The sequence below is a fragment of the Anomalospiza imberbis genome, chromosome 3 (assembly GCF_031753505.1).
Source record: "Anomalospiza imberbis isolate Cuckoo-Finch-1a 21T00152 chromosome 3, ASM3175350v1, whole genome shotgun sequence".
NCBI classification, from domain to species: domain Eukaryota; kingdom Metazoa; phylum Chordata; class Aves; order Passeriformes; family Viduidae; genus Anomalospiza; species Anomalospiza imberbis.
Genome location: NC_089683.1, coordinates 89,015,401 through 89,039,401, shown reverse-complemented (window position 1 = coordinate 89,039,401; position 24,001 = coordinate 89,015,401). Strand labels below are relative to the sequence as shown.

Below are 24,001 nucleotides of genomic sequence, written 5' to 3'. Positions count from 1 at the left end.
AAAGCTGCAGGTTTCTCTCTCACAACCATCACTGAATCTGTCTAGTTTTGAAAAGTCTTGCTATTGCTGCAGCACACTAGACAGCTGAACAGTCACTTGTCCCAAATACAGCAAGAGATAGTAAAATATATTAAACACTTCTCCAAGGTTGGTATCTGCCATGCTTGTGCCTATTGACCTAGATATGAGAGGTTAATTTGACTTCGTATATCTGAGTCAGAAAAGTATCCAGCACCAGAACAGGTTTTTTTTGCATTATCAGAGCATGCATGACCTGGATATAGGGGAGCTTGATCACTACTTGGTGAAAGATTTCCCTCCAGTGGCCAAATGTGATTACAATTACAATTGCTCACTCTAATGCCTATTGTACCTTGGAAGCTTTCTCTGCCTTGAGTCTGCGTACCACTTCCCCTTGCTCAGCTACAGTATCATAAAGTGCTCTGCCATCCACTAAGCTACAGCTTGCCAAGTTACTGCAGCAGACAGGAGATGGAAGTGCAGTGGAAGATAGACAAGGAGGCATTGAGGGTGGATTTCCAGGCTTGTACTCTTGACCTGTCTTTTGTTTATATTCTGCTTTTAGGTTTAAAAGAATTTTCACAGCCTCATCTATTTGCTCCTGAAGCAAGAGAGAAAAAACAGCAGTTGCAGATAAGGGCAGAAATAACAGAGGTGTAACACAATAGCTCAGATAACACAAGCTTTTCTAGAACAGCACTAACACAGCTATTGTAATAAAACTTCTACAGCTATCCTGTGAGTATAAGCTGTTATTACTAAGTTATGTGGTAAAACATTTTAGCCAGAACACCTACAAGTTGTACACCAAAGGACCAAATCAGGTAGTGTAGGTAAGGGCTGACTTCTGAGCTATAAAAGCCTCCCATTTAGGTGGCTTAGTCCCCCTCCAGTTATAGCAGTCCATGAGCTGCACACTGGAGAATAGCAGCAAATACACAGACTCTGAAGAAATAATGGTTCTTTGGCCATGATCAGGTAACTCCCAAATTTATTGCTGCCATTCTGTCTCCAAGTTACAGCCCTTCTTTCAAGTTACTGCCTATACTCTGCTTCACTTATCTTGTATAACTAAAAAAAGAACTTATTTATTTTCCATGCACTAACACAGAACTCATGCAGTCAGACCAAGAGAATTTAGGAAAGCACTTCATGGAACTAGCTTATGTTTTGCTCCTCAAATTTCACAAAACCTGCCATTGGGTTTTAGCCTACACTGGAGACACTGTTCCACTCAGAAGTATCCACAGGTAGAACACCTTTGAAGCTTTCTCCGATTTGAGCTTGCGGACCACTTCTCCTTGTTGAGCTACTTTGCTGTACAGAGCCTTGCTGTCTACTGGACATGGGGATGGAGGAGTAGGAACAGGAGAACACTGAGGAGGGACAAAGGCCACAGGTGGGCTTCCAGGCTTGTACTCCTGGCCTGTCTGTCGCTTATATTCTGCCTTTAGGGATAAAAGGACTTCCACAGCAGCACCTATCTCATCCTGAAAGAAGAAAGGAAGGGGGACAGAAAGAGGGAGGAACAAAGATATAGAGACATAAGACTCTCAAGAGTACCATAAATACTTTCATAAAAAGACTTGCATTTTATATGCACCCATTCCTTCTTCCTAAGTACTTAGTAGAGTTATTCAGAGAAGTTTTCTCTACTAATTTCCTATTTTAATAAAGTAACTCCTCTTAAGGGATTTATAACCCTAACTGTCCTAAGTAAAATTATAATAATAAATTAATTTAGATTTTATGGTGGCATCAAGATACTTTTACTATCAACATTATTTAACCACTAGGCAAACTATGTTATTTTCCCTCTCTTCTTGTTCTGCATTAGAAAGAAAGGAAATAACACAGCTAATAGTAGCAATGTTTGCTATGTACAGTTACAGAGAGGAAGATGTCTCAAAAACATCTGTGGCATTTGGATCTTTCCTCTCTGGTTTTGGAGCTTTATTTTAAGGTCTAAACAGCAACAATTTAATCCCGTGACATCACATAATTTGACCATACCAAATTAAATAAATGAAGAAATTGCCAAGGCATTTTAATCTCAAGAACTTGATTTGGATAGTTAATCAGCTCTTGCTGTTGGGAAAATTCTGTCCATGTTTCACAGCACCAACCTAAGAAATATGGGAATTCACCAGTACAAACTTGGTCATGCAAATCTAACTGAAGATGTAAGTATTGGAAAACACAAGTCTTGACAGAACAGAGCCCAGTCCAAATGACAACCACTACAAAAACCCTGGATCCATAAGCACCCATTCACCTCCACAGAGAGGGAACAATGGGCTATGCAAACCCAGACAAACCACAGGATTATTTTAACCATCACCTTAGATGCTTTCTCAGCTTTCAGTTTTCGGACTGCTTCTCCTTGTTCTGCTACTTTATCGTACAGAGCTTTACTGTCCAAGATACCAGAGGTCTCAAGCTTTGATGACTGTGCAGTTCCAGATACTGGAGGATTTCCTGGCTTGTAATCCTGGCCTGTCTTCTCTTTGTATTCTGCTTTCAAGGCCAGGAGTTGTTTTACAGCTTTATCAATGTCTTCCTTTGCTGCCTTCTTAGCCTTCAAGTCACGAACTACATCACCCTGTGCAGCCACCTTGTTGTAGATGATCAAGTGACCTTCAGATGATTCAGTACAGGCTGGAGTAGAGGCATGACCAATAACTGGAGCAGATTTTCCTTTCACAACTAAACTAGCCTTAAAAAAAAAAAAAAAAGCCAAGTATTCAGCATGTAATCTTGTATAGAAATACAGAAATAGACTTACAGTAATACATTTTATGGTACTTTCCTAAATCACCAGTTTACCTCTTTTTTTGCAGTTTCAGCTTTGGTCTTCTCTTTTGACCCAGATGTTGGCATTTCTTTAGTGTGTCCATCAGGGATGTAAATCAAAATGCATGGGGCATCTTTACAGCTGTAAGGACTATAACAAGATTTACAGAAAACACAACAGTAAAGGAAATAAAAGATAAATATCAAACATGTATTGAAACAAATGAGCTACTCTTTCTAAGAGATATTCTCACACAACTGCAGGTTAATCTTTATACACAGCTATAATTACCTACATTTACATAATTGGGCATCTGCAATGATTCCTCTTATATGCAACTTTTCCTTTTTTTTTATATTTATATGTTATAATTGCATGTAGATGTTTTGATAGCTCGCTAAAAAAGTGCTACAATTAAGTAGTATGTGCACACTCTAATTGGAAAAATGCCTGTTTTATTCTGTAGCACTGCTATTAAATTTCTATACTCCAAGTCACAATGAAACCATGACCTCATTACCAAATCTAGTTTAGCTGGGGTGCACCTCAAATGCATCATACTTGGCTTAAGACAGTTTGAAGAGGCAGGAATGTAATAAAAAATAAAAGCCATGCCAGTCCACCGAGATATTCCTCGCAAAGATCATGGTAATGAGGAAAGTATTTGCAGACAACATTACTCTTGCCAATGTGCGTGTGTGAGAACACTAAAACAGAGCAAGCTAAAGCAAATTCTGTGAAGTCTGTTTAGGCCATTCTCAGGTAACTTACCTCACTGGCTCATAGGGCTGATCACAAATAAAGAATCCTCTCCTCTGAAGTTGTATGATGTCACCTTTTTTTAACTCCTTAAGGCACGGATCACCCAGCATCAGTTCTTCTTGCTGTAAGTGTTAAAAGAAATCAGTCCATGTCTAATGGAGCAAAGGAACAGTAAGAAATAGAGTAGAACTGTAGAAGGATAGTGGTGATTTCCTCCTTTTCAAAGTGTCAAAATGTTACTTAATTCCAGCAGCAGCAGAACAAATACTAGCAAGAAGATGCAAAACTCAAACTATTGGTCTCAGATGTGTAAAAGCCTGGTAACAACTGAGAATAAACAAGAGTCATATTTTAATTCTGAGATTATGACAGGTTACATTGAAACACAGAAACGAGATACACCAGCACAATTTATCTGTTTGACAAAAAAACAATTATATTTTAAAAAAAACAACTAGAAACAGTGAATTAAAAAAAAAAACCCACGACAAAAAAACCCCAGACAACACTAAGTTTGTGGAATTAAAGGGGACAAAAATATAACTCACCTTGCTATTTCGGTTGATATATTGCTTGAAGTCTTCATCTTTACCTAGAACTGGCTTAGTGATCAGATGCTCATAATTAACACAGACAGTTGGGATGAGGGGTGCACGTGGAGTTTCAGCCAACCAAGTGATCTTAGTAGTTTTTTTGAAGTCCTTATTATCTAAGTTCAACTTAGCATTGATGGATACAATTTTTCCACTTGAATTTCTACAGGAAAACAGAAAATATTATGGTACAGCCTAAATGATCGGTTCTGATTCAATACTGCAAAAACAAGTGTTCAGAGTTCAGTTTTGACGTGTGAATCATAGAAAATGAAAGAGTGCATTCACTGCCATTTAAGTTCTCCATTAATTTTGTTGTCTTAAATATCAATATAGAGTAAAAAGCATGGGGAAAAAAAACTTTGCGTATTTATGTTCTCTATCAGAGCTCACCTCATTCTGGCACTGTCTCAACAGAACCACTTCAAAGATACCATGATGACATTAAATGGTCTCCTTCCCCACCTCAACAGTTGTGCAACTGAAACTGTGACAGGTTTATTTTCTCAGTATGCAAAAGCAGTATTTGTTACAGGGTGAAAGTTGTTAATATTCCAGGTGGTTTTTTTCTGTCTGAAAAAGCTGTTTTACAGTGGCAATATTACCACAGAATCATGGAGAGCACTGGATGAAAAGGACATGCAGTGTCAGGACTGACTAAGGATTTCCAACCCGAATCTACAGAAATAGACACCCTATGCTAACATGCAGTTTCATGGTGTATTTCAAAGTAGATTTATAAACATAGAATCATAGAATAGACATATATGGCCAACCATTAATTCTTTACTGTTACAAGCTTCCTGTTAAAAATAAAAGACAACAAAAAGCTGAAAAGTAAAAATTAATTTCATCTGCCACTGAACAGGCTACCTGTTTAATTTGGTGATGATGATATTGCCCCAATTTATGAACGTCACCACCTCTCCCTCCGCCAGGGTCTCCGCATCTGCGCCCTCAATGAGGACTCTGGAGCTGTACCACACAGGCTTCAACCCAACATCAGCATTCTGTGAACAATGGTTTACATTTCAAAGATAATAGATGAAGACAGAAGATGGACAATAACAGTAATGCAAAGCTACAATGTTTTTTCACAGTTCTCTCCAGTTTCTTGTTCACAGGTGTTGCCCACATTCCCTTGACAGTACACTCAAAAAATCCATTGACAGCATATTCCATTTCCTTAAGGTCCATACATCTTTAATATCTCACAGGTAAACCCAAAGTTTTTCTTAAGTTTCCATTTTGCTATGCAAATTCCCTTCAAAACTCATTTTAGAACTCTCACTTTTGCTTTTTTATAAAGTTATTATGGAAATGCATATGGAGCTCCTTTCAGCTGCATAGATTTGTAAAGACCAGAAGCCAGAACTACATCAATTATAAAATACTCAGCTTTAAAGTAACTCAACAATTGAGATAAACTTTTATTGTCTAAAAAGGCCAACAGCTGTGAGTTCAGACTTTTTCAGCTGGTCAGGAGTTTTCAATTTGTTTCTTCTGGTCAGTATTTATTTCATTACATATTGGAGGCAGCATTTACTGGTACTATCAATGTTATACTATGCTGCCTTGTATCTGACCAAACGTCACAGTCTTTGAGCCTTGAAGAGTTACAATTCTCACTTGCATCTGCTTAAAACCTGTTTCCTTGTCATCAGCCATGAGGAAGAGGGGAAACCTAATGTCAACCTCCAGTTACAAGAAATTGCTACAGGAACACTCAGAGCAACAAAATCAAAACAAAGAAATTAAGCAAAGCCTCAGCAATATTCACTCATTTCTCAGTGTAAGTGTATATAAATATAACTAAGGGATGCTTTCAGTGACATTTAAGCACTATTTTAGACATGGAACTCAAAGGAAAGCATCTGTGTTACTTGTAGCACCAAGAAAGAGCTGCATCAGTAACACACTCCCCTTTTAAAGGATATTACTCTGTTTACTGGATACTAAAAGTATCAAATCAGCAAGTTCTTAGCTTTTGATAAGAACTATTTGCTATACAAATTTAAAAGGCATATTAAAAACCCAGAGATTGACAGAATCAACAGGTTAATATGTTACCTCTCCACATAAAACCTGATTTTATAAACCACTTAAAAAACATCTCACTGTTAATGGATAGTGTTTACTGTATTATAGCCACAGAGCTTGAATAAAATTTCATATTTAACCTCTGTGAAAGTTAGCATCAAACAATAGGAAAACCAGCTTGAGCAGCACTCCAGGCTTGTAATGACTCACCTCTTCTGAAAGCTTCCAGAGAGGCCTTTTAGGGCACCTTTTAGATGCACTCTATATATTTACAAAAAGAGTTTTGTCTTAAAAGAGCAAACGTGTTTAGTAGTTGCATAGTTTTTGACAATTCCGAGGCAAAAAATGCACCCCTTGGATAAATCTGATGCTATCTGAGCAAGCTAAAAGCCGGGCTCTCCTTCCTGACTGTTTCATGCCTAGGTACTTCCCAACCTTACTGAGCTGCAGTACAAGAATATTAAGAGAGTAAAGCAAGAACCTTTGGATGTTTAGCCACTTCTTTCATCTCCTCTTGAGCTTCAGGAATATTTACTGGGACCACTGCATCTTTCAGTAAAGCAGTGTACCGAGGTGCTACTGGGTCTATAACCTACAGGAAACAAATGAGGTGCATCATGAATATATGCCACTGACAGAGTAAAGATGCCTTACAAAACAATAACCACAAAAAAAAAAATAATATTAACTGGTATTCTTTATGTTACTGCATTTTTTCAAAGTTTGCTTTAATGTCACATTCATCCAAAGCTACATAATAGTGAGAGAATAGTGATAATACTTTACAATTTCCAATCTTTACCAAAATACTCTGAGTAAAATCTGGATTGGGTACTACTGACAGCAGAAGTAACCAAAATTATGACCCAATGCCTTATATGGAAGACACAAAAATGTACTCTGATACAGTTTTACTGTGCACATAAGCCATTACATCTGAGCTACTTTTTCTCTAGTTAACTAAATTTAAAGCAATAATTTTTAAGTGGAGTTTGTTCTTTTTCCAGCAGCACAAGACCTGATCTCATACTCATTTTCTAGGCCAGTACTCCAACAGAATCAGTGACAGAACTGGCTGTAGAGGAGGCACCAATCAAGTCTGCAATTTTACTACAGACACATTAGATACTATAATAAGGCAATACCATAACATTGACTTCATTAGGATTTCTACAACATGAGTTTGACAAGAAAAAGGTACCACTAGGATGTCTTCCTGTATTTTTATGGCCCATTATCAAACTTAGCGCCTGCAGTTTTTCACAGCATTTTTTTATACCTGAAATACTGGTTTGTGAAACTGTTCAGAGGCACTTAAGTACATAATTCAAGTAAAGCAGTCATCTAAGACCGAAAGGAGTATCAGAGATGTACCAGATTAACTGGAAACTAACACAAAGAAAAACACCTGCTTTTATTAATATAAAGTGACTTTTGCTCTCTTTGGTTTATTCCTGCTCAAGTGAAAAGCTACACTGCTATATATTTTTCTATATTTTGGAGAAAAGTATTTAACTTCTAATTACTTGACATTAGATAATAAAGTGATATAATGATTCACTTTTAAGAAGACACACTTTTATAAGTTAGTAGTCACTGAAGTCAGACACCTAAATGTCAGACATACACTTTGAAAAACAACTTGTGTATGTATCTCAAAATGTAGGTGTATTATATGATTTAATATCATAATTTTGATAATTAAATGATTTCATAGTGTTATTACCAGGCTCTGTATTTTATTCATTAAGACTCACAATCCCTTGTCAGGTGCTAAAAATTACAGGATCGTGTAAAAAATGAGTTGTCACACTGATAGTCTTTGAGTTCAGAACTACCTGTAAGCAGCCAACTGGTTTTTCTCATATTGCAGACAGCTTTCAATGTGCACAGCCACATGTAAATAAAAATTGGCTAATAAATATGGTGCTGTACAAGGAGCTGAGTCAGAGGTCTAAGAAACTCAGTTTAAATGTAAATTTAAAATAAATGAGCCTTGACAATCCATTGCGGGTTCTTCCCCTCCAATCAGTTGTTTGCCATAAATATATTTATGCAGCAACAGAAAGAACCAATTCATAAACCTATGTGCATGTAGCAAATCAAATGCAAAATACATGGAAGAAATACAAGACACATGCCAGACAAGCAAGAACTATTTAAATGAACAGATCTGGGTACTATCTAAGCAAAACCAAGCAGGAATCCCAGTGCAAAATAACAGGTGTTTCCACAATCACACAAAATATGCAATCCTCATGAAAACAAATCGCCTTATTATAGTGTCCAAGAATCTGCTGCCAAAAAGCAACTCATCAGGTCAAGATGCAATATTCCTGATTTGCCTTTCAGTCAGAAACTCCAGCAGTGCTGGCTTGATCTCCTCAGGCAGAGCACGCAGTGCGTTTGTCCTTTTGCCACGGAAAGGGAACGCAGCGAACGTGAACCAAATTGGGGAAAATTTATGTTCATGTTGACAAATCAGCCAAACTAGAGGTGGGCAGCCTTTGAAAACTAGGAATAATGCATTTTCAGTGGGTTTGTAGAGCTCCTGTTATACAAGCAAGTGTGACTGTGCTATGAAGCTGCAAAATGATAGCTTATGCTATGTATGCTTACAGCACTGTAAGCTATATGCTAAGATAAAAAGCATTAAGTAATACCTTCTTATAGATAGCTCGCAGCTTGAAAGCAGAAAAATGAAATGCAGTTTTCAGATCAGATTTACAGCAAATACCATTATCTTTTCCCGTACTACTAAGGAAGGCAAGTAAGTACTGGTATAGGAGAATCAATAGGATTAGTGCTTCTTCAGGTTAGAAGGGGGGGACATTCCATTTTCCTGAGAGTGTGCCAAATGATGCAGCATACTGCAACTGCTACTTGTTGTGATAAGCACTCCAATGAACGCTGGATTCTCTACATATCCTAGAAAGAGGATATCAGGAGTAGCATCAAATCCGAGTAAGCACATACCTTTTTGTTAAAGGACCAGATTTTATCCCACTCCATATTCACAACAGATCGAGAGGAGCCCTAGATAAAAAAAAAAAAACCCGAACCAACACATTAATATAAATATTCTAGCTCCTAGACTAATTTAAAACATTTAAAACATTCTTTAAACTGAAAACCCTCTATGGTTTGTTTTCATCAAAAACAGTTTTTGAGCTTGCAAAATAAACCCTCTCCAAATAAGAAACCTGCAAGTCCATTTTGCCAACACCTACTCACAGGTGCTACCATTGTTGAAGTAATACACGTGAAAGCAGCAAAGCTTCAAAAGCAGAAACCTCCCAGTGACAAGTACATTAAGTGAAGCTTCACAAAAATTTGTGAAACTTATCAAGGGAGATTCAAAGAATCAGAAGAAAACACTCACCTGAGCAGCAATAAACTGTTTTAGCCCTTCAACAGTCATGCCTCTTCTCAGGACACCACGCACAGTGGGAAATCTTGGGTCATCCCTTGTGGAAAAAGGTATTCCATTAGTGCCATACGCTAAATTTTCTAAATTCTGCACTTACCAAGAACTTTACTAATACTGCCACACACAAAAGGCACAGCCCCTATTTTACTTAGTGAACTCACAGCTAGGTGACAACACCTAACTGAGAAGACTGAGCTCTTATCCATACAAATTGTATGGTGAAGGTTAGGTCTCTCAAAAACTAGCAAGGCAAAAGTAGTGTCCCTATCCATTACTTCCCTTCCAAGGACACCCAGAAAATGTTACTGTAAAGAAGTGACAATGCTATCTCTTGATATAAGTGACAGAATTCTAAGATTTTTTTTCTCTTATGGAAGAAATAAAAAGGCCTGATCTGCAATGTAACATTTGAATTTGGTGGGAACATGAATCAAACCTTGCTGAGGACCTAACAGGGAGGCTTAGGGAAGGAAAGGTAAAGACCATCATAAGATCAGCTATACCTGTAGGGAAAAAAAACAGACAGGGGCAAGAAAGGATAAATTTGGCTCTAGCCAAGTGTCTCCATGCATAAACTAGGAATCTAAGTTTCCAACTCAACTGACAACTAGACAACGAGTCCACCAAACACTGTCTGTAGAAATCAAATTAATCTGAAAAAATTATCAGAAAGAAGGAGGGTGAGGGCAGGTGGGAGAGAAGTGGGATGGATTTGACTAGATGGACACTTCAATCCAGGCCCTCTTCTGGCATTGTTTAGGAATTACTCCAATGACAACGACCAATGACTCAAGAGTGGAAAACATGTAAATGCCACCCACAGCAAGAGCCAGAGTACAAAAATAAGCTGCCTCATGTTTATTACAAGACATTAATATGTATCTACACAGCTACTACAGAGTAGGAAACAGACACACTGTACATACAGAAGCCAGTGTAATTAATCTATATTCTTTAATATTGTTTAAATATTCATTCAAACTATCCAAAAGCAAAAATGAATTTGCCAGTCATGTGAATCTTAGGCAACAGTGCTGACCTACAGCCATGGAACATACCATCCATCCACAAGGCCTTCGTTGACAAACCACGTGAGCTTTCTCTTAGAGAGCACAGTGTTGTTGAGGTTTAGCCTGCTGTACTCCCATATATATGGTTTCCTTATGCCCAGAGCCTCAATAATCCAGTAGAACTGTTCATCTCTGTCATGGTATTCAGTTGTTCTCAGTGCATGTGTGACGCCTTCAATACTATCAACAATGGGGCAGGCAAAGTCGTACGTGGGATAAACCCTGATGAAAAAGATCTTTAATTAGCAGGGCAGAACATAACACTTTCCTCCCACCTAAACATGTAAACTGAGTGCAGTTTATATCCATGTATTATAAATATTTATAAGCTACGATCCTGAAAACTTTCAGATCAAGACCAAAATAACACATATGCAACGAATTGTCCACAGAAAGATCCAGAGGGCAATACATTTTTAAGGTGAAGAAAGCCTTCAAGAAATTAACTGATCACAGCCTTAATATTCAAGCCTAAAGAAACAACCCTACACTGTTAATGTTTCTTTCAAACATATATAAGGACCAGAACTGAAATAATATTCACTGTTGACCATGATGGCCATCTCACAGGTTTTAAAAGTAATTTGCACAAGTTTCAGAAATCAAGAGACTCATTATATATTCTGGTTGAAAAATGCTAGCAGGTTCCAAGTATTAAAAGAACTTTACTAAGGAATTGTAAATGCCCTGAAAAGAGCCAAAGCTACAGGCCACACAAGGAGAAAGTGGACATACTTGTAGGTACTTCCTGTCCGAGGGTGAGGCTGGTTTTTACAACGATAAAGAGTTGGATCCCTCATACATCCATTATTACTACTCATATCTATTTTTGCTCGTAGACAACAAGTTTGTCCATATTCTGTTCCCTTTTTCATTTCTTCCCACATTTGTAGATTCTTATTAACACCTAAGAACAACAAAAAGAAACCATTTTCTAAGGTGCTATGAAGCTGATAGAGAATCAAGTTTCATTACTGCCATAACAAAAATCACTATCACCCCCATCTTTGGACACTGGAATTCATTTTCACACATTTTACATTTTGAGTTTTTTAAGTGGCAATGAAGGTTGATTAATTCGTACATACCCAAGTTTACTGCCCTGGTCTAAATGTATACTTAATCCATCCAGCCTTGCAGAACAACGCACTAAACACTTTCAAGTCCCTATAAAGACCTTGAAGATATGCAATTTAGTAATCTCACTCATATTAGTTAATAAAAATCAAGCTTTGATACCAAATCAAAAACGTAAGAAAGCAAGACCAAAGCTTAAAATATCTTACAGTTATTTCTGTGTTTAGATTCCACTCTTTGCTCACGCTCTGCTTTCATTTGTTCTGCAGGAGTATCATCCACATACGCCTTCCCTTCTTGAATAAGCTTCTCAGCATATTTCATTATTGTTTCAAAGTGATCTGAGGTATATGTGAATTGATCTGGTTTGATGTGCAGCATGGCAACGTCTTCAAGAATAACCTGCCAAGTGTGAAAGTGTACACTGTAATATTCAAGAAAGGTAGTTTTCTTACAACTTTATCCTCTTCATGTAAGATGAGGTGTTTTTAATGCTCCATTGTCCAGGAAGGATAAGCCATAAGAATAAGCATGAAAGAAAAGAGAGGCATGCACTTATCATTCTTTCACAGCCTATAATCACTCTGGTATCTTACCACACCTTTTCAAAATCTTCTTTCTCTTTTTCTGGATTTGTGTCATCAAATCTCATAATAAGTTTTCCTTTAAAGTTAACTTGGTAGTGCTGATTTAGCAGGGCAGCTTTGGCATGACCAATATGCAGATATCTAAAAAGGAAATTAAAAATAAATATATACACCCGAACTACTTCAGCTAGACTTCTTTATTTGTGAGAGAAGGAGAAAGAATGGAAAGCAATATCTAAGTGTAACAAACAGCAAACCTACAATATTTGCTGAAATACTACACGTTTATGAAAATGGATTATGTTTCTTCTACCACAAATTTAGTAGCTAACTGTTAAAAATAACTAAATTGGTAAATTAGAGTGTTGCTATGGATATAAAGATTGGACTGCAATTATCTCCATTTTTACAGACTAACTTAAACCAACTGCTGATGATACCCAGTAGCAGCTAAAAGATAATCTGAACCTACCACATTCACAAGAGTGGAATTTTCTGACTGCTCTGTATTTTTTAATATAAGCTATAAAGCTACTGACATTTTAAACTAAATATAAATCCCCAAATCCACAAAATTAAAATCTCTTGCAAACCAAGACAGTAACACATCCCTGAAGAAGTGTTTTAAAACATCAGGATTAAGACACTAAAAACTACTAAAGTAAGTTGAGAATAATATATGTTATAGACATACATATACATAATACATAATTTACAATATTTGAGTAACAATTTATATTGGACTAATAGAGTAAGAAACACAACCACAGAAGTCATGTGATGCTGAACAGCAAGTTTAATGAACAAATTCAATCGTGGAAATTTTATAGGCCATCAGGCAACTCCAAAAAGAAACAGAAAATGAAAAGCGGGCCAAAAATTGAGTTTATTATACTGTCTCACCATATCTCCTCTGTGTGGTCTTTAAGGAGTTTGTGCTTTGGTATTCCACACAGTCTGGACCCCTGGCCCTCCATTATACATCTGATGTCAAGCTTCCCCAAGGAAGTCTATCCCACACATCTTTCCTTTCTCAAATCTAAGCTTCCTTGGGAAGCACCAAGTCTCTTGACCCAATTTGTAAGGACTGCATGTCCACACCATAGCTCCTGGCAGGGCACACACATCCATTATCCATACAAATGCCATCCTCCTGTTTGTCCTCATCCCACTGCTGAGCAGCACAACATCAACTCACAACTGAACTCCCTATTCCAAGTTGAGTCAACAGTGCAATGAAGTACAGAGGAGAAGTGAACAAACAGCTCTAGTGGAGACAAAGCTTTAAACATTCATTTGGTTTAACAGCCTTGTCTGAGAAGCTGATTAACATCCTCACTAAAGCACTTTTTTTTTTTTAAAGACAAAATAGAACCTTCTCAAAGTATTCATGTTTCTTACCCACTTGCTTCAGGAGGAAACCTCACAATGACCTTTCCCATCTCTGCACCAGGAAGTTCAACAAACTTCCCAACATCTGCTTTCTTTTCTTTTTCTGTTACCTTGAAAAGAGACATAATTACAGATTGTATTAGCTGTAAAATCAGATATAAAACTCTAGATAATAACTGCTGTATCAAAGTCTCCTTTCAAACCTACAAGCTGCCATACTGGACTGCATCATCTCTTCACAACTTTCACATTACTCAAGGCACTCCAAAAAATATTAATTCTAGAGTTTTAAATTATTTTGTCTTCAAATCTTGTTCACAACTGAAAAGTCACACCAAGTTGTCTAATTTATTCCATAGAAGGAAACAATTTCTAGTTAAGGTTTTGTATCTTAGTGTTCTTAACCTGAATATGATTAACAAATTCAGTCAACTAAAGAGAGCAATTTTTGCAAGTCTATCAGGATCTCAACCCGTCTTTAGAAAAAGCAAACAATATATCTAAAGAGCAGTGCTGATTAAAAGAAGAAGTGCCATATTTCCACGATTCCAATTAAGCACTGGACTAGGACAACTCATGCCTTTCTAAATTTGATATCGACAGCTTTAGCTGTAAACAAGAGTTTACAAAAGTTTAGTTCACTGTATGACTTACAGGGTAAGTCGTACACTGTAAGCTTACTTTCAGTTTTTAATTCTCTAGCATAAAAAAAAAAATCTTGCAGTGTATTCACTGAAATAAAGCTACCCTCGCCAGAGGATCTCAGTAAACCTTACCATTTTAACCTTTGGTGTACCAGCAGCCCACTTGGCTCCTACTGACTGGAAAGCACGTTGTACCTCAAGGAAGCTGTACCATCGCTTTGCATGCACAGGAGCTTTGTTTTGTTCTAACTGCTCTTGCCATGTACTATTATCTGTTAGAAAACAAAGAAGTTTTCAAACTATTAAATTATAAAAATAAAATTACTTTTATCAACAGCAGCTTTTTGAGACTAAGAAAAGATGATTTTAAAAATCTACTCACTCTCTCTTCTGCAGAGATTTAGTCATGGGGATACAAGTGATTCAAAAGCAAATTAAATAAATTCTCTTCAAACCTAAAACATAATGCATTCCTTCTTGGACTCATCAAGGCAGAAGATGAGGGGGAACAGTCAACACACACTTTTCCTTGTATTATCCACCTCAAAATTATAGCAACTTTATTTCAAGACAGAAATACAGGACATCCTTTTATTGTGTTTACATTTGATATTTTCTAAGCTTTATCATAAGTGAAACATGTGCCAATACCCCCCTTTATTTCTGAGGGGCTGTATTCCCTCAATCTGATTTCCAAGGAACACAACTTCACTGGAAGGATTCTGATGGGGAAAAGGAACAAAAAAAAGGATACGCCCTTCAGATTGCTCTTAAGAGCAGCAACTTTGAAAAAATACCAAAAGCTACTAGCTTTTAATCTTAATTATGCCCTTTACTTTCAAGTGGAATTGGGTTATACTGAGTGGTAGATTGTCACCTATCACCTTTAGATACAGAGCTAAGAGAAAATAAAAAACAAATCCATAAAAACAGATCTTCAAAGTTTCTTTAACCTCTAAAGGGTACTTTGCAGAGTAACATCTACCTCTTTTAATAATTGAATGTAAACACCGAAGAAATTTCCTCTGCTAAGATAATGTCACAAAAAGGTCTATGCATATAATTTACCTTGCACATTTTCATATTGAGGCAACAGGTAATAAAAGATGTTCTTACAATTATTAATACAAAAGAAGTTAGAAAAAATTCTACCTAGGGATTACAACTCATAAATTTCCAAATGTAACAACAATTTACAAAATAGAAATCCAGGATTTCCTAAGCTATACTATTGCCATCACTAGTCATGCACAGGTCACAGCAGTGTGCATGACAGTACTCAGTCTGCGATACAGGCAGGAGTCACTACTAACATCCACAAAACAGAAAAATTGGGGATTCCTGTTGTATATTCATTAAGTATCAATATACTGATATTGCAAGCCAGTGAAAGAGAGAACATAAACCAATACCTTTTAGTACAGCCCAGACACACAAATCTGCAAGACTCAGAGAGTTTCCCACCAAGTAGGTCCGTAGAGACAGACAGTGGTTGAGTTCTTGGATGGCTGAAGGGAACTGGCTGGCAGTGGATAACTTTGTAGCACTGAACTCCAGCCAATGGTCAATCTTGTTTGAAGGGACAAAAGACAGTTAAAGTTGCTACAGGAATGAGAATTAAGCTTGTTAAATAACTGAATAATATACAATCGATCTAACAGCTGAATAGAAAATATTAACAGGAACATTAGAATTAAATATATCAGATCATAACATATGTTGAAAGAATATTTAAAATAAATTACACTGAAAAATTCACCCAGAATTTTACTAAATGATGAAATTTAATTTCTTCCTCCAGCATGAATTCAAACTGCTGAAAACATTAACTTCACTGAAGTTATTCCCATTGGTAAAATAATAAGCAGTTCTTAGGTACTCATCACAAAAGTTATATATAAAAATCGTCACTGTCCTTTAGCTATTTACTTATCATCTTTGTCATCTATTTCTCTTCCTGGCGCTGCTGCTGGTTAGTATACCCATTTTCCCTCAGTGTCTATTTTCTCTTCCTCATCTCCTTTTAGATTTGAAGAAATCAAACCCCTGACCTTCACAAGTCCTACTCCCTGCTCCTGCAAAAGTCTTTTCCATCTATCTTTGTACATAAGCACACAAAAAAAAATTAAAAATTAGGCTGGTTAATAATGTAGCCCTGTCTATAAACAAATCCCTCAATCCCACAAGAGACTAAGTGTCTCTTCTACTCCTCTTGTCCTATTTCACGTGTAAGTGTTCTGCAAGCTGCAATAGGAATCCTTCCAACATTCAAGCCAACATGGCAGGCACAGATGTAATTACAACTACCACAGAATTCAGTTCAGTCATTTGCAGTTGCACGCCAAAATATGTGCACCACAAATGCAGCTGTCCCTGTACTTCTCCAAGTACAGTATTATTTTGGAAAGAGGCAGAAATGAAAAGAAGTATTGTATCATAAATACCAGCTCTGAAAGTGTGCTTCCTGAGGTCTGGGCTTAACTTAAAAACAAGGGATTTGGACAGAAATTTTAAACAGCCACAAGATAACTTACAACTTTTTAATGCATCACAGGCAAAGTACTAAGACAACACTTCCCTTGAGACCAGAGATGAGGGCTGAAGAGTGATTGAAGAGTGATTACCACCAGCTTCAAGAAGAAAAGACCTGAATCAAGTCCTTCAATCCCTCCCCAAATTTCCAAATTTCAGAGGGAATAAATTTCAATTTGTCTGCTCACTTCAGTTATCAATTTAAAATGCAGCATATGATTGATTATTCTGAGCTAGACCCAGGAAGAAACTGGGGTCAGGATTTTGTCCATCATACACAGCAAAAACTACATCAGGATTTCAATGCCACACAGTGTTCCTTGGTGTTAAGACTGAAGTGTTACAAGATTGCAACTGATGGCAACAGAGCTGAGGAAAGTGAGGAGGGAAAATACCATGTTTTACCTTCCAACCTGAATTATTTTTTATTAGTGAGCTGTCTGCTTAGGAGTTGCGGTTGCAGGGGTGGGCAAGGGCAACCCTTCCAAAGCTCAGATTTCTTACTCTTTATATTTTATACAGATTTCTTAGTCTTTATATTTCTTTATATGGAGAGGGAAGCTTAGCAAAACAAACCCCTCAGCATCCCACATAGCTGGAACCGCAGTCCAACAGTAAAATGCAGAACAATCGACAAAAGGTCAAAAAAACCCCCAACCACAAAACACTCCCCCAAACTTAGAACAGGCCAAAAGAGAAAAAGGGAAAAAGGGAAAAAAAAAATCCAGAAAAACAAACCCACCAGACAAGAGCATGATTCAAGGCCGAGGTGGACAGGGCTTCAAGCAACCTGGTCTAGTGGAAAGTATCCCTACCCCTGGGAAAGAGATGGTCTTTGGGGATGGAAATAGATGGTCTTTAAGGTCCCTTCCAACCCAAACCATATTATGATTCTGTGATTCCTTCTTACCTCAGTGTGTTCCAACAGATTTGAGCCATATAACCCAGCAGAGGCAGCAACTCGAGCCAGGTACCGAGCTATTGAATTCACATCAGTAAATGAAACTTGCCTAAAAAAAAGAGAGGGGCAAGGCAAAGGTAAATTACTACCTCCAGTCAGTTCAACTTTAATTGCACACACATAATTGAAACGTGCAAAGCCAACATAAAATAACTTCCAGGCGAGCCAACAGGTACTAGGCCACCAGAGTAGAAAAGCAAAAATAAAACAAACCTAGCACAAAAATAAATAGGTCCTTGCTTTTCTATCACCAGGTGGAATAATAAGCTTCTAAACATGAAAGAATTTTGTTTAAGCTAAAATAAGAATAAGACTCTGATTATTCTTTCAAATACTAAACCTCTCCATATCTAACAGAATTCATAAGTATAACCTGAGCTACAGATTTTCCAGATTATAAGGAACTAATCACTATTTGTTTTCTTTTCATAAAAGAAGGATCACTTTGAAGAGGGTTCCTAGTGAATCAACAGAAGAATTGAGAGGTTTTCATCGTGGTTTTAACGGCTAGCATCAGGGCAAAAAAATCCCTGTTCATTTGTTACTCACTTTACTCAATTCACACTTCAAAGAAACCATCCCCTGGTGAACAAACTTGCCTGCCTGTATTTGTTTTTTTACCCAGTCTTCTCCAGATAACAGACAAATTTGAATTTGTTGTCCCATTCCACTTATGAAAGTCCTCAACAGATGTGAAGAAGAAAGGCTCTCCAAAGGTAGTACTTATCTGTTTTCATGTCCCTTTTCTACATTATGTACAGTATCAAAAAAAGCTGCACACTGTCAGAAATCTAGCTTCCAGTTCATGTAAGATAAATTAATATTTACTAAAGAGCTTTGGAAGAATGATGCATCAGAAGCATCAGTCTCTGGATAATACTCATCTCTACTCTACAGTCCCATGGAGATGCAGATTGCAAAAATAGAGCTCCAATTGCTTCTACATCAAGCATTGATATCAACAAAAGGAGTCCCTATAAGTGTTCTTTTGAACATTTATTCAATTTAATGGACGGAATGCTATACTCCAACTTGTCCAACCAAAGTTCCACTTCCATTCTGTCATTGTTCTCTATTTCCCTTTTTACCTACTGTGTCCTTTATAAAATTAAAAGAATTCTGATAGCCCTCAAGCCTTGCAAAAATCAACAAAAGTTCTGAAAATTATACAGAATGCACTTGATATATTAACAATTAGAATGTGTCCCATTTTTAGTAAAAATGGACGAGCCAGTCTCATTAGGTTAATTGCAGTAAAACCTAAGGAATATAGTTCATTGGGAGGGCGTTTTTGGTTTGATTGTTTTGAATTCTGCTTGCTTTCCAAGCATCTAGGATCCAGTATATATATAGAAGATCCATAAAATATAACTAAAACCAAAAGTCACAGTAGAGTCATTAAATTACACCCTACTGTGTAACTGAAAGTGTGTCCTATTCTAATTTCCCACTATCAGATTTTAAGGAAACTTTTTTAAACTGAGAAAAACAAAACATTTCCAACACATTTTCACTTGAAAATCTGTGAAATGCACTTTTATTGCTTTCAGTAGTTCATACCAAAACAAATACCTCTTGAACGCTCAAGCAAAACTGAATACATGTATGAAATGGGAAAATGTTATTCTGAGTAAAATCTTACTTATGCTTTAATAGTTGTTATTTTCCTCAGAAAAACAAAATACTCCCACCCAAACATCACTAACTGACCTCTTTGGAAAAGTTATAAAATGCTCTTTGCAGCCAGTGCTTGCTAACTCCAGGGCTAAGTAAGGGAGAATGAATAGGGACAATGCAATGTTACAGGCAGAGAGTGGCTATTGAGAGTGACAGGAAATGCCACATAATTAAACACCAGGGCAAATATTCAAGAAGACAAGATGGGAAAAAGGGACCAAAAAATAAAAGCAAACACATAATACAAAAAACCCCAAAACACAAATTATTTCCAACCATAATAAATCAATGTTGAACTGATTGGTAAAAAGCTTTTGCTCGATCTGCCTGGGAGGAATAACTACTCTGAAATGTGCATGTGCTCACCACACAAAAGCTGTACTGCAGCTTGCTTTGACATGACACAGGTACACCAAAACTCTCCATAAAGCCATCAGCACTCAGCAGAGTAGATTGCTTAGGAGCTATTACTACATGAAATTTTGAAGCTAAGTCTTCAAAAATAACCTTTAAAATAACATTCATCATCTCAAATGAGCAATAAACCTTTTAGGTAGCTGGCTGACAGCTAAGTTTCAGCTAGTTAGCTGAAAATTTTGTCACTAGATTTTAACTGAGCTTCAAAATCAAACCTAGAAGAATCACAAATAAAATGTTCTTTCTTTTTCAAGTGAAGTCATTAGAACTAATGGATTCCCCCCAAAAAATCAAAATCTGAAACATCCCAAGTGATTTTCACATCATGCCAAAACACAATGCTTCAGCAGAACTGATGCCATGAAATCCATTTAGCAAAAGCATTAGTTGAGATACAAGTTCAACTAATGCCTCTCACATTGCAGATACACTTTTAACAGACTTTAAGGTACAGAATAAATTTTTAAAATTATTGTACAACCAAACAAGGGAAAATTAATGCAATACTGAGGTCTGGAATAACTTCTTGAACATAAGCCAATGCCAGGGATAAGAGGACACTAAACACAAAAATTTCCATCTGATGGGCCCATGATTCTAGATATTATCTACCCAGGGCCAAAGTGCAGAAAAAGAGTGTTTGCTTTATATTTCTGAGAAGTTCCATTACAGCCAAAATGAGTGGTTTTGCATGCAGTAGGAAGAAGGCATGGCAACGCTAAATTATTTAATGAAATAAATATTATTTCAAAGCAAACTGTATACATTAAAAATATTCTAAATGTCACAGGAGCACATATATGTATAAATACATATATACACACACATATATATATATGTATCTATTTTAATATATATTCCCATACACTGCCCAAACAGTCAGAGAAAAACAAAATCTAAACCTGACTAAGGCTATTTAAGGGGAAAACTTTCTCCGGCAGTTAAAAAATATCCAATTAACTTTCTTTTATGTAAGCTGTATCCCACATGTGCAAAACACACACTGAAGATTATTAAAGCTGTACTAATTAAATCCCAATACAACCCGTCATATTTCTCTTGCTTTCATTCAAAACCACAAATTCAGTGCTATCATTAGGCACAGCAAAAGACAACATGCATTATCAGATTATACAAGAACCTCTACCTGAGTTCAGGTATAACATTTTAAACAGAAAACAATATTTGCAACCAGTAAAACAACCATGACTGAAGGCTGTGAATCTTCCTGTGCTTTGATTTTCTGCAAATATATGTACATAGTGACAAGCTTATTACCTAAGGTTAGAAGATATGGAAATGCTCAGTTGGTGTTAATTTATGAGGAGCAAGTCTGTAACTGCAATACAAAATGAAATATGTTGCTTCTATAGCCATTCTACAGACAAACAGGTATTCCAGTTTGAGATGCATTGGTGGCTCTAACAGCATCTTCTACTGAATTAGCTCACAAAATAGGAGTTTGTCAGCAAGTCTGTGAACAACAGATTCCCCCCAGTCTTCAAAAAAATCCATCAATGTTCAAAAAGTACAGTTATAATCAGTAATTCCAAATTCATCATGGTGCTACCATACTTTAAGTTACAACTGCAATGCTCATGTGTACAAATATGCTCCTTACTGCAGATACTAAATGCCAGTTTCCACTGATATGTCAGACAGCAGGATCTCTCCTCTTGATATATCCAGATGTCTTAACTCATATGGAATTGAAGATGACAATGCAGATTCCCAAAACTAAGTGTTAGTCCTGCATTTCTGACAGGCATTTGATTTTACTCAGATTGTAAAAACCATCTTCATGCCCCAAACTTGAAGTTACCCATTCCAATGGCAGAGTATTTTTAGAAGGACAGACAATAGATTACTACAAAAATTTCCAATATTCTTTCTACAGTGTGCAAATGGATACACAGGATAGCACTGCACAGTTAATTAGTACTTTCCTGACATAACATCATGCCTTTGCTTAAACACACTCAGGAGAGAGCCTAAAATAATGCCATCTAAACATTCAAATTTCAGTCCACCACACACGTACAAGTCCAAGAAATCTTATATATCAAACCTCTCTAATATAAAACAGCCTTGCTGTTGGTAATCCATGGCATCACAAAAAGTCCTAAACAGTAAAGTGACTGGTACAGCATAAATATTATACATAGGTACATGTATATAAAAAGAGTCTTTTCCATAAAGATCTAGTTCAGAATATACTGTAAATGTTTTGCCTGTGCTAGAGACATCAGTAATGCAGTGATGAATAAAACTGTGTTTTTTTTCTGTTCTTCCTACCTCAAAAGGATACTGTCAATGCTACAACCATGGGGTTTTTAAAACTGCTGACCCAAAGGTAGAAGGAGAAATGCAAAGTCACTTACTCGGACACAGAGAGGATGGTTTCTTTGCCTTCTTGCACTGAAATTTCAACATCATTCTTCACATGCTCCACCGTCAGCAGAGCTCCTTGAAATAACAAGAGAAAAAGATACTGAACTTCCTTCCAGGAGAGATACCTTTCATAGTTACAACCAACCACTTACATCTCTTATCCACTAGGACCAGGTGACTGAACTGACTCCTTCAAGTGAGAATGCCCAGGGAAACAAAAAAAATCAATGTTCGGTCTCATATGCAAGAGGCTTCTTCTTGGCAATCCTTACAGCTTCAAAGTGATAATGTCCAGCACAGAGGGATCTGCAGTGAGCTCAGCAAGTGTCAGCTGTGATACATTTTGCTTCCTAAGGGTATGGTAAATATTAGTCCAGTCCTCCAGTATATGAGGAGAATGTAATCAAAAAGCTCTTAATTATTGAACAGTATTACTAATGTACTCCATCCCAGCCCTGACACATGCATCAAAAGAGATCAATTACTGAATATACCAGCACTTTCTGAACAAGGATGAGACTGTTTTTAACCTGATTCAAAGTTTATTAAAAGATTAGCCATTCAAAGCCAAGAAACTTTATCCGTGTAAAAGCACAGGAAGCTTACACTGGGTTCTCAAAGTAGTTCACCAGTGACAGTAAAAAATGGTCTCTAGAAAGAAAAGAATTACTGAAGTTTTTAGGCTACACCATTGACTGGAAGACAGCTCTGCCCACATTCCAAGAGCCTTGATGCAAACCTGCTCTGATCTCGAGGCTCTACAGCACCACACAGCAGCTCAAACAAAGCACCGAGCTCACTTGGCTGTGTTTCTACACTGGCTCTGCTCCAGACTCAGCCTGCTGAGCATAAGCAGAGGAGCTTGTGCTCTTTAACTTTGCTCAGACTCACGTACAAAGGCAGCAAGGTTTTGCATAGGCAAAACAAGGACTGTACTCTAGGTCTGGAAAGGCACCTAACCTGTTACAGCCTCCACAGTGTGCTTGTGCACTTTACCTTCCCTATAACAACGCTCCAGCTACCAGGGCAGATGATACTACAAGCTATTAATACACTGGCCTAAATAAAAACCACTGGAGCTAGGAATTCCCTAGCTCTCACCTCTGCTCAGCTGTGGCATTAAGAGTAAGTCAAGGTTCTTCTTCTCATCCCTCAGCTATCCATCTGTGAAATTCAGGGTGACATGCCTTATGCAATATGTTAGTAACACACGTAAGTATTTTAATAACATGCATGGAAATGCTTTGAAAATGACAAGTATTATGTGCACCAAGCTGTGTAATTAACACTGATGACATTAAAAACTACTACACTCTTCCCACTGCACAGCAGACAAGATGAAGTGTATGAAGTAGGGATGAGTAAGATGAGTGTGCTTGTCTCCTTCATATAAATGTTTCATCTGCAATATATAATATTTCTGACACAATCATGCAATCTCTTGAAATAAAACTCCAGTGCCACACACCAGCTGTCAAAGAAAGTAAGTCTCCAAAGCCTCTAAACCTGCTGTTAATCATAATTCATATTGCATCATTTTCTTTTCTAGCAAATCAGTATAAACAAGTCTCAGGAGAAATTTTATTTAAAACTTTTATGTTTTTATACCTTAA

The 24,001-nt window shown here is 37.0% G+C and overlaps 2 protein-coding genes across 7 annotated transcripts in view; one reads left to right on the top strand and one right to left on the bottom strand.

The window, feature by feature from the left end:
- Positions 1-24,001, top strand: part of LOC137471358 (acrosin-like) — a 183,231-nt gene that overhangs the window by 63,740 nt on the left and 95,490 nt on the right. The gene's annotated exons all lie outside the window — the stretch shown is intronic.
- Positions 1-24,001, bottom strand: part of EPRS1 (glutamyl-prolyl-tRNA synthetase 1) — a 37,976-nt gene that overhangs the window by 13,144 nt on the left and 831 nt on the right. The window contains exons 2-21 of one of the 6 annotated variants that reach the window (XM_068185594.1): positions 22,379-22,463; positions 17,853-17,952; positions 15,823-15,979; positions 14,543-14,682; positions 13,776-13,876; positions 12,389-12,515; positions 11,997-12,189; positions 11,446-11,617; positions 10,699-10,932; positions 9,593-9,677; positions 9,187-9,246; positions 8,874-8,894; positions 6,692-6,802; positions 5,044-5,180; positions 4,126-4,333; positions 3,587-3,699; positions 2,848-2,965; positions 2,363-2,737; positions 1,281-1,511; positions 374-622 (exon numbers count right to left, since the gene is read on the bottom strand). In XM_068185594.1, the coding sequence (XP_068041695.1) occupies positions 374-622; positions 1,281-1,511; positions 2,363-2,737; positions 2,848-2,965; positions 3,587-3,699; positions 4,126-4,333; positions 5,044-5,180; positions 6,692-6,802; positions 8,874-8,894; positions 9,187-9,246; positions 9,593-9,677; positions 10,699-10,932; positions 11,446-11,617; positions 11,997-12,189; positions 12,389-12,515; positions 13,776-13,876; positions 14,543-14,682; positions 15,823-15,979; positions 17,853-17,952; positions 22,379-22,463 (3,017 nt within the window). The remainder of the gene's footprint in view (positions 1-373; positions 623-1,280; positions 1,512-2,362; positions 2,738-2,847; positions 2,966-3,586; positions 3,700-4,125; positions 4,334-5,043; positions 5,181-6,691; positions 6,803-8,873; positions 8,895-9,186; positions 9,247-9,592; positions 9,678-10,698; positions 10,933-11,445; positions 11,618-11,996; positions 12,190-12,388; positions 12,516-13,775; positions 13,877-14,542; positions 14,683-15,822; positions 15,980-17,852; positions 17,953-22,378; positions 22,464-24,001) is intronic. The other 5 variants (XM_068185595.1, XM_068185596.1, XM_068185597.1 and 2 more) reach the window with 5 other exon arrangements.